We start from the raw sequence: 9,154 nt of genomic DNA, 5'->3' as shown, positions 1-9,154 counted from the left end.
ACTTCCTTCCTCTGCTGCTTCACAGCTTATGGAAACATCCTCCAAGTCTTTGACACTACTGAAGGTGCCTTGTGTACATGACAGTGGTGGCATAGTCCATGGAGTGACTTGGATTTCTGTCACACAGCTTCCCACAGAAAATGTGTGTGGTAAAAGGTGGCCGAGGGACATTTCATGAATTGGTGGTGACAGGAGGTAGAGAATTGATGGGTTAAAACTATCAGTGTGTTGCACAACACCTCAAGACAAGTTTCGTGTTCTGGCGATTCAGGACTGTTTACTACATGATCACGTTCCCAGCAGTTTTAAGAAGAGATTTAAACTGTCCCCAGTAGATTCTGTGTGACTTCTAAAACTAAAGCTGGAGTGGGCCCAGAGAAGGGCAATGAAGATGGTAAAGGGTCTGGAGAACAGGTTTTGTGAGGAGTGGCTGAGGGAACTGGGGTTGTTTAGCCTAGAGAAAAGGATGCTGAGGGGAGGCCTTTTTCTCTACAACACCTAAAAGGAGCTTGCATTGAGGTAGGTGTTGGTCTCTTCTCTGTAGTAATAAGTGATAGGACAAGAGGAAATGGCCTCAGTTTGCCCCAGGGGAGGCTTGAGTTGGGTATGAGAAGAAGCTTCTTCGCTCAAAGAATGGAACAGGCTCTCCAGGGAGGTGGCTGCATTCTCATCCCTGGAGGTGTTTCAGAGAGGCAGAACTATGGTGCTGAAAGGCATGGTTTAGCTCCAGACTTCATAGAGTTAGAGAATGTTTGGACTTGAATCTTTTCCAACCAAAACAATTTTGTGATTCTGAAATAATTGGTTAGAAACTGAGCTTGGGGAATGTCTCTTATCTAATATGAATATTGACCTATGCACGTGCTTTTAAAATCAAATGCCTAACAGTAAAAGTAAGAAACATGAAATGACAAAAGCTAGCCAAATTCTAATATGCTCTTTTTCCCCCCCCGTTACAGAAATACATTAACTTTGAAGTGGAACTAAACAATGGAACCAGATATTATTCGAATGTACTCCTCATCCCCTCCACCACTAGACAATGGAGCTGACGATGATGATGAAGATGAATTTGGAGAGTTTGGAGGATTTTCTGGCGTTAGCACATCTGGTGTAGGTTTTTCTGATTTTGATACACCAGACTATGGTCATCCAAAGGAAGAGTTTATACCCACAAACCATTTCATCCCACTTCATGATTATTCTGACAATGTAGCTAGCATTGCAGCTTTCACATCTGTTAAAAATGTTAAAGATAAAGACTGTATTGCAGAGCTTCCTACTCTTACTAAGGAACATCCTGACATGTCAGCTACTAGTACCAGCAAAGAAAAATCCAAGTGTAGAAATTCAGGTACTGCTCTAGAAGATGTAAACAAAAGAGAGGCACAAAGAGACAGCAGTGGGAAATTAGGAGGGTTTTCATCTCATGTGGTTAGAACTGGTAGAGCAGTTGAGAGCCAGAATGAGCAAGCAGATGCATGTAATGGTGAGAAACTTCCATGTCTAGAGATTCTAACAAATGGATTTGCAGCATCAGACCCTGTAAATCCTCAGGGAATAGAAGATCTAGACAGTGACCCAAAGGGACTGAAAACTGTTAGTGCCCTTAGTACTGAGCAAAATTTGAACTCAATGCCTAGCTCAGGTGAAGACTTTGCCGACTTTGCTACATTCTCAAACAAAAAAACAATCCATTTAGAGGGAACAGGACCTACCATATACAGTGTTGTTAATGAAAGAGACTGTCTGAGCATTCAGGAGAACAACAGAATAAGCAGAGTAACTCATACTGAAGAAGAGGTTTGCATTTCAGAAAATACTTGTGAACAGGGTCACTCAGCACTGGAAGATAATGAATTTGCAATTTCTCAAACAACTGGAAGTTCAATATGCACTACTGCAAATGGAGAACACAGTGAGAGAAGGCAACATGGCATAGAGAATGGCAAAGATTTTACTAGGCCTGATGACTCTTTGGAAACAGAGGACAACAAGGTTGATAAGATCCAAAGCCTGGGCTGTGATCTTGCAGGAGAAAAATTGGATGACTCTGAAGATCTTAAGAATGGTGGAAGCAGTGCTGAAGTTGTGGCTTGCAGTAACATGCATGATGATGATGATTTTGGTGATTTTGGTTCAGTCAGCAGTGCATCTCCCACCTTTGTTAATGTTCAAGAATCAGGAAATGCTCTGGATTTAGAAGGAACTCCCAAGCAGCCTGCATACATTAGTGAACCTAATGACGAGTTTGGTGAATTCAGGGACACAAGTACTGTTTCTCAGCAGCCAGCAAGGCTGGATCAAGCTGAACTAAATGAGACTGCTGAAATTTTAAAATGTCATACCACCAGTAAAACTTCTGGCTTAGACTTCCAGCAAACTACTGAGGTAGAAGGTGGTGATAATAGTGAATTTGGAGACTTTGATACAGTGCCAAAACCTCAAGACGAGAGTGCTGATTTTCAGGACTCTGATGACTTTGCAGACTTCAGTTCAGCAGGTTGTAACCAGGCTACAGACTGGAATGCTTTTGAAGATGAACAAGAAGACAGCTGTTCTTGGGCTGCCTTTGGAGATGAGCAAGCTGGTGAATCTCATCACAGAAAAGAGACGTGGCAGTCACATAGGACAGATGCATCAGCCGGGATCGATGGTTCAGTATTACACACAACTGATAATTTTGCTTTAGCATCTTCCCAAGGAACTACCAGTAAGCAACCTCAAGAGCCAGCACCTTCAGTTCAGGTAAGGGTGTCCTTGATTCTGTTCAGTCTTGTTCTGTGCTTGTGCATATGGCTCTGTCTTGTTCCTGCTTCTGCATTCAACAAATGTTTGCGTAGTCCTTGTTTGTCTTGTGGGAGAGATTTAATTTGTGGGGTAACAGGCTGGTATGAAACTCGTATGTTGTGTTTGCAGTTTGGATCTTTAGCACTGTTGCTTCCTGCAGAAAAATGGTATGGGTATGCTGGAATTTGTATCCATTCATTTTCACAATTATATTGTGGTCCTGTACATGAACTGATCAAAGAAATAAGCCATCATAAACATTTAAGAGGTTGTAATAGTTCTCCATTTGCTTCAAAGTTTAGTGCCTCTGAGGGGGAGCTCTGATGTTGCCATTTCATAAAATACTGCTGTGACTGGATACTGAAATTACTGGTTCCCAAAATTTTTCATCACTGTTCTCTATCGTGTTTTCAAAATCTGATTAAAAATGATGACTTGATTTGTAAATAGTTTCACTTGTTTGCTTCAAGCAGAGAGCATGATAAAATATGGTCTGTGGAGTCCTCTCCCTGGTATTCCAGGTTCTGGGAGGTTAACCATTTAAAAGCTATTTAAAAGTAAGTCCCTGTTATATATTAATTGTGGGAAGCTCCACATTACAACAATATAACAGATGCAGGACTGATGACTTCTTAAAGCTGCTGTTATTTCTAATTAGGAGCTATGGGTGATGTGGACCAGTTTCTTACCCTCACACTCTAGTTGATAGGCATGTAGTAATTCCCAATTAATTCCTTCCTACGACTTTTCACCAGTCATATTTGACATCTGTGCCTGTTCATACACAATTATTTTTTTTACTGAGTCTTTAATAATTGCTTTTACGGAAGTCAGGATAGCAATTTCAGTTTAAAATTCTCTTTGATGCTTCTTTTTATTCATGTCATCCCATGTGAGTAGAGTATGCTCTGTCTTTCTGAAGAGTGCAGCAACACCAGCAATAAAGGGTGTTAGTAGTAATATGTGTCTGAAAGTTTTGGCTCTTCTCTGGCAATAAAAGGGAATGAAGGAAGTCCTTTCTTCCAGGACCTTGCACAGGCCATGACAGCCTTGCCTTGTTCGGTTTCTTACCAGTGTGAGGTGAAATGGCTGTTCAGAGGAAGGTTGTGCCAACTGGAGCTCTGCAAGCATCAGCAAATAAAATGGAGCTTTTGGGACTCCGTGCTGATTTCTTGTCACAGTAAAAGATGTGAGCCTCCTGATGCTTCCTGCTTGCAGTTTTGTGCAGTGATTAACCGAATTTTCAAGTGGCCTCACAAGCCAAAAAAAGGCAAGGGAACACGCGGGTGGATTTTTTGTGAATCTGCAAAACTTTGCTCATCACCACATCGATGTGTGGGTCCACTGTTCAAGTTGAAACTACAAACCTATTGTTACCTGTTCTGCTGGTCATTCACCCATAGAATTGGAGAATACTCAGGTCATGGGTGCAATTAATCTAAATTGTTCCTGTTGACACTTGAAAGACTATCCAGAATCTGGCAAAGAAGTGATTCTAGTAAATCATCCATTTTTATGGTTAGTCGTGCTAGTAAGACATAGTCTGAAGGTTTCAAAAATTAATTTTATATTTACAATATTCTGTAATTTTATGGTGGATTTTCAGTAGAAAACGCTTCCCAATGTAGATGTTTTTAGAAGCAGAATCTTCAGAGGTTCTGTAAGTGACATCCCTCCCCAAGTCTGCCATAACAAAAGATAAAAGCCGCATCACAGTGGAGGCTCTTTGGTGGTCTGTCATAAAACCCTACAGTAGTTTGGTAAGATTGTAATGCCAGATTTAAGGCAAGTATTTTTGCATTCTTTATACTACAGCCAGTTGTCACTGGCTGCCTCCCCTGCTTGCTCAGAGAATGTATCACACAAATAAGCTGTAGAAGTTGTTGAGCTAGAAATGTTTTCTCTGTTGCCACAATTTTCTTAGCTTTCCAGAGCCAGTTGCCCCTTTTTTATTCAGTTAACTGTTAAAACGATAGTCACACGCTTTCAAAACTTACTTTCTATTCTGTAATCGCTTTAAATTTTGGAAGCATCTATTGAAATCTTTTTATATGAACTAAAAAAAAAATAAAAAAGGCAAGCTTTGTTTTTAGTAGTAGTTCTGGTTTTAAGCCATTGAGCCACATGTTAATAAATTGCAATTAGAAACTTAAAGATGACTTGAGTCAACGTGAGTTGGCAGTCCCAGTGCTTTGAGTGCAGAGTCTGAGAAAAATTAAACTCAGATTTTGATCGGCTTCCTTACTTTTGTGTAAGGGGATGTTGCTGAGGTCAAACCACAAAATGCGGAATTTTAAAGCATTTGCTGATCTGGATGGAGCTGTTTGATGCAAAAGCAGAAGCACATGCAAAATATGGCTAGGGAGAGATAAGCAAACAAATGTTTGTGGGTTTTGGTTGTTTGGTTTTGGTTTTTTTTATGACCCTGACCAAAGAAGGATCACTTGCATATGTTTCTGGCAATCTAAAAAGCACTTTCTGTAGCAACCTAAAGTGAGCAAGTTGTGCAGGTGAGAAATACTGCATGTATTAGACACTTGAGATAGATGTGAAAATTGAGACCTCAGCTTAGGCTGATGGTGAGCTGGGATCATTTACAAGATACTGTATATGCTTGATGTGTGATGTTGAGGCTAGGAGCATCAATGTAACGTGGCAGTGAGCATAGAAAGAGAAGGACTCTAATGTGATTCTTTACTTTCAGCTTTCTGCTTTTGTATACTTGACCAATATCATTACTGTTTAAATGTAGAATTGATGGATAGAGCCATTTTCATCCATCCAGAATCCAACACGAGAGTTATTCACCAGTAGCTTATGTTCCTTTGCGTGTTTTTCTTTGTTTACTTAGATTGTGTATTGTGGAGGAGGCAGCAAAATTTGTTGCTTTCTGAATGTGATCTTGATTGCAAGGTGTATGTCAGGCAAACTGTTTTAAAAAGATTGTTGATTTAATATAATGTTTAATTAGAAGTTAGACTTTGCTTGAATTCAACTAATTGTTCCAGGTTTTCTTATTTCCTTTAATATTCTATATTTTGTAAGGGGGAAAAAGATCAGCAAAGTGACCTTGTATAATGTGACATGTAGTGGCAAAGGGATCATTCTGTCTTTTCTCCTTGGCCTTTGGGCTTAACCTGTCTGAATCCGCACACAATCTGCAGTAGGATTTGTAGCATGCTGGCCTCTTCTTTCAGTATTGCTGCGGGGTAGGAGGGGGATGGAAAAGGGTACGGTTTGAAGTATACAGTTAAAACTATGGAAAGAATTTTTAACACCTTAGAGAAGGTTCAGTTTCAAAGGCTCATTGACACAGATACACAAACTCTTAACTCATTAATACTACTGTATACCTTCATCATTTATGTCTGTCTTCAGCTGAGAGGTATACCTGATTTCAGTTTGCACGAGACAGAGATGTGTCTTTGTGTTCATTAAAATAGGATTTAGGGTGGAGTGATGGGTGAACTGGTTGAACTAACAAGTTTTGAGTGAACCTGCATTCTACCATATGGATTAAATCCCCTTTATGTGATCACGTAGCACACTACTAAGTTATGTTTATAAGGAATGTAAGTCTTAGCACATATTTTTCCAGGAGATAATATTGAGCATTAGTCAGCTGAGGGAGTTGCTCTGCTGTGTTGTGCATTAAAACTATATATATAGGACTCAGGCAGCAAAGCACCTGAACATTTATTAGCAATGGCAGTTGTGTGGGTGGGTAATATGGCAGTGCCTAGCTGTGTTCAAGGAGTACTGGCATCTCTAGAGGAGGAGAAGAGGAACAGTGGCTTGATTGTGGAAGGCCAGAACTCTTACCCAGTTTAGCTGAGAGCTAGCAAACCCTGGAAAGGGAGGAAAGGAAACCCAGAGCATCCTCCAAGTTGGTCTTAAGATTCTCAGCTTATCGGAGAGCCTGTGCTCACAGGCTGTACCTCTTCAGATTAATCAGATGCTGTGGGTCATGCACAGTTACTAAGCTACAAGTATGCATCAGGACAAAGAAAATCCTAGATCACTGTCACTTAGAGAGTACTTTGTCAAGTCATCTGTTTGGGAAAAGGTAATTATGACCATAAAGATTTCAGCCTTGCAGTTCACTAAGATGAATTAAGATACTGTTGGCTAAATTAAGTTCAAACAGTTGGGTAGCATCTTGCAGTGTAAATATATCTGTCTGGCAGGGTTTGGGTTTAAGGCTGTAGCACAGTTCTTAAGTATGTGCAGACGAATAACAGTAAAAGCCAAGCCATTAAATGTAGCTCACAATTGCTGTATTTCAGAATAGACTTGCTAAGGGAATCCTAAAATGAAAACTGTTTGGGATAGGGGTTCTTTTAATATTTCTGTTAATATACCACAAACCAAAATTATTTTCCATTCTGTATACCTGAGTTTCATCTATTCCCTCTCAGAACCTGACTGAAAAATTAGTACAACACCACTAGATAATAATGTGACCAACTGAAATGGAAAGGTAAAGTTTTATGTACTCTAGAGAAATAACTGTTAAACTGTCTGTGTGGAAGGTGCCGGTTTTGATATATTCTTCAGCTGAGGGAGAACAAATGTGCAAGCCTTGCAGCAAGGAGGAGGGAGGCAGAGTCCCATTTCTCTGCTCAACTTCCCTGCAGTTTGTAACTCTTGTTATCAAGCAGTAAAAAGGGCAAAGAAATCTTGTGCTTCTTTCTTAAGCCACTTTGCAACTGATCTTGAGACCTTTATAGTTACTGTTTAAAAACATTTTGGGGATATTTAGAACTATGATTTCCATCTTTAAATCTTGAATATATTGTGAAAAAGAGTCTTACTCTGCATTTCATGGTGGTGAGGGTTTTTAGCTCTTGTGGCATCCTCTTCCTGGCTTGTCAGTCTAAGTTTAGGACCAGTGTTTCCATTAATAATAAACCAGTGTTTACTGGGTTACTGGAAACCAGTGTTTCCAGTAATAATAAAAATGAAACAATTCCAATCTATGGCACTATCTTAAATTTACTTTCTTTTTGAGGATGGATGGAGCAAAGCCATCAGAGTTGAAGCATAAGAAGTTAAACTAATGTTGTAGACCTTGCTTGTCTTTTTTTTCCCGCAGTTTTTCTGCCTGCAGCTCTTATCCCCTTGCTTTTGTGCTTTCTTTGCTAAGCAGAGCTTGCACATCAGAGAAAGAAACAAATTGTTGCTTTGTGGAAGGGAAACTGATTCTCAGTTTAAGCAGTCCACAAACTTTTCCAAAGGAAAAATTTACGTCATTGCACTAGGAACTTTGTGATTTGGTTGTTTGTTGTGTGTGTTTAGTTAACCATTCCACTTTACTTGAGTCCAGAAGATTGTGAGACCCACTGAGGGGATGTTTGTCATGGTGAGTTTAAATCAATTTTTCAGCTCCTCTTTCTTGTATGGTCATATAGTTTACCTCTTAAAAAAAAAAATCTCTAAAACCTGAAAAGTAGCATCATAATAATAGCAACCCAAACCAACCCATCCAGAACCCCTCATGTACATATGGTGAAAGTGCAGGAGTACATGTGACTTAGCTCCTCAAGAAAACCAGCAAAGGGAGTTTCTTATTTCACCTCTGCTTTACGATAGTCACATACCTGTTTTAGGCACTCTCCAGAGTAGTGGGTTCATAATTTAAAATAAATAAATAAAATCTCTCTAATCAGTTTATTTTCTTGGCTTCTGTCCCTGGGCTTTGTTCTGCTGTTTTTTTGAGTCTTCACTTGGATTCTGAATTCTAACTAGAAGCTGATCCTGTCCATATGGACTTTTATTCCTTTGCTAAATTAATACGTTTAGCATCTTGGATCCTTCATATGCTCGTTTCTGTCTCCTTTCTCATGTTTTTCTATCCAATAAGAATTGAATATCTAAATACCTAAATCAATAATTTAACTATTAACGCTGGGTTTATTTATTCTTAGGTTTTGTGTTTGATAGATGTAAACAGCACAGACTTTGAGTGTTGCTTCCTCTGTAGCCTCTTCCTGGCAGCAGGAAAAGGAGGGCTGAAGACACGCTCTGCTTTCTACTCTCCCCCTTCCTAAATGACCTCTGGAGACTGCCAGAGCAGAGATGCTGTGGGCTGTAAGCAAAAGTGGAGGAAATAAGATATTGTGTAGAGAAATGCAGCTATCCCCTCTGATGGAGAGCAGGGAGGAAGGAGGGAGAAAATATCACTCCACTGTACTCTTCAGTCTCCAGCATGAGGAGCAGTCCACTGGCTGAGCTTCTGTGCCTGGTCGTGCAGCTCATGTGAGATTGGGACCATGGAAAAAAGCAAGAAGACTAGAGGTTTTTCTCCCCTTGTACACAAAATTCCCTCAAACTTCACCAAGAGGAGTATTACAGCAGTTGGCTG

General features: G+C 39.9%; 1 protein-coding gene across 8 annotated transcripts in view; it reads left to right on the top strand.

The window, feature by feature from the left end:
• The first annotated feature begins 978 nt into the window (after positions 1-978).
• Positions 979-9,154, top strand: part of AFTPH (aftiphilin) — a 37,551-nt gene continuing 29,375 nt past the window's right edge. For 7 of the 8 annotated variants that reach the window (XM_054383895.1, XM_054383894.1, XM_054383893.1 and 4 more), the window contains exon 1: positions 991-2,748. In XM_054383895.1, coding sequence (XP_054239870.1) covers positions 991-2,748 — 1,758 coding nt within the window. Of the gene's footprint in view, positions 2,749-9,154 lie in introns of all 8 variants that reach the window. The other variant, XM_054383896.1, reaches the window with a different exon arrangement.

The sequence above is a fragment of the Indicator indicator genome, chromosome 9 (assembly GCF_027791375.1).
Source record: "Indicator indicator isolate 239-I01 chromosome 9, UM_Iind_1.1, whole genome shotgun sequence".
Taxonomy (NCBI): Eukaryota; Metazoa; Chordata; class Aves; order Piciformes; family Indicatoridae; genus Indicator; species Indicator indicator.
Note: the sequence above shows the minus strand (reverse complement) of the source record. Positions and strands in the feature narration are given on the sequence as shown.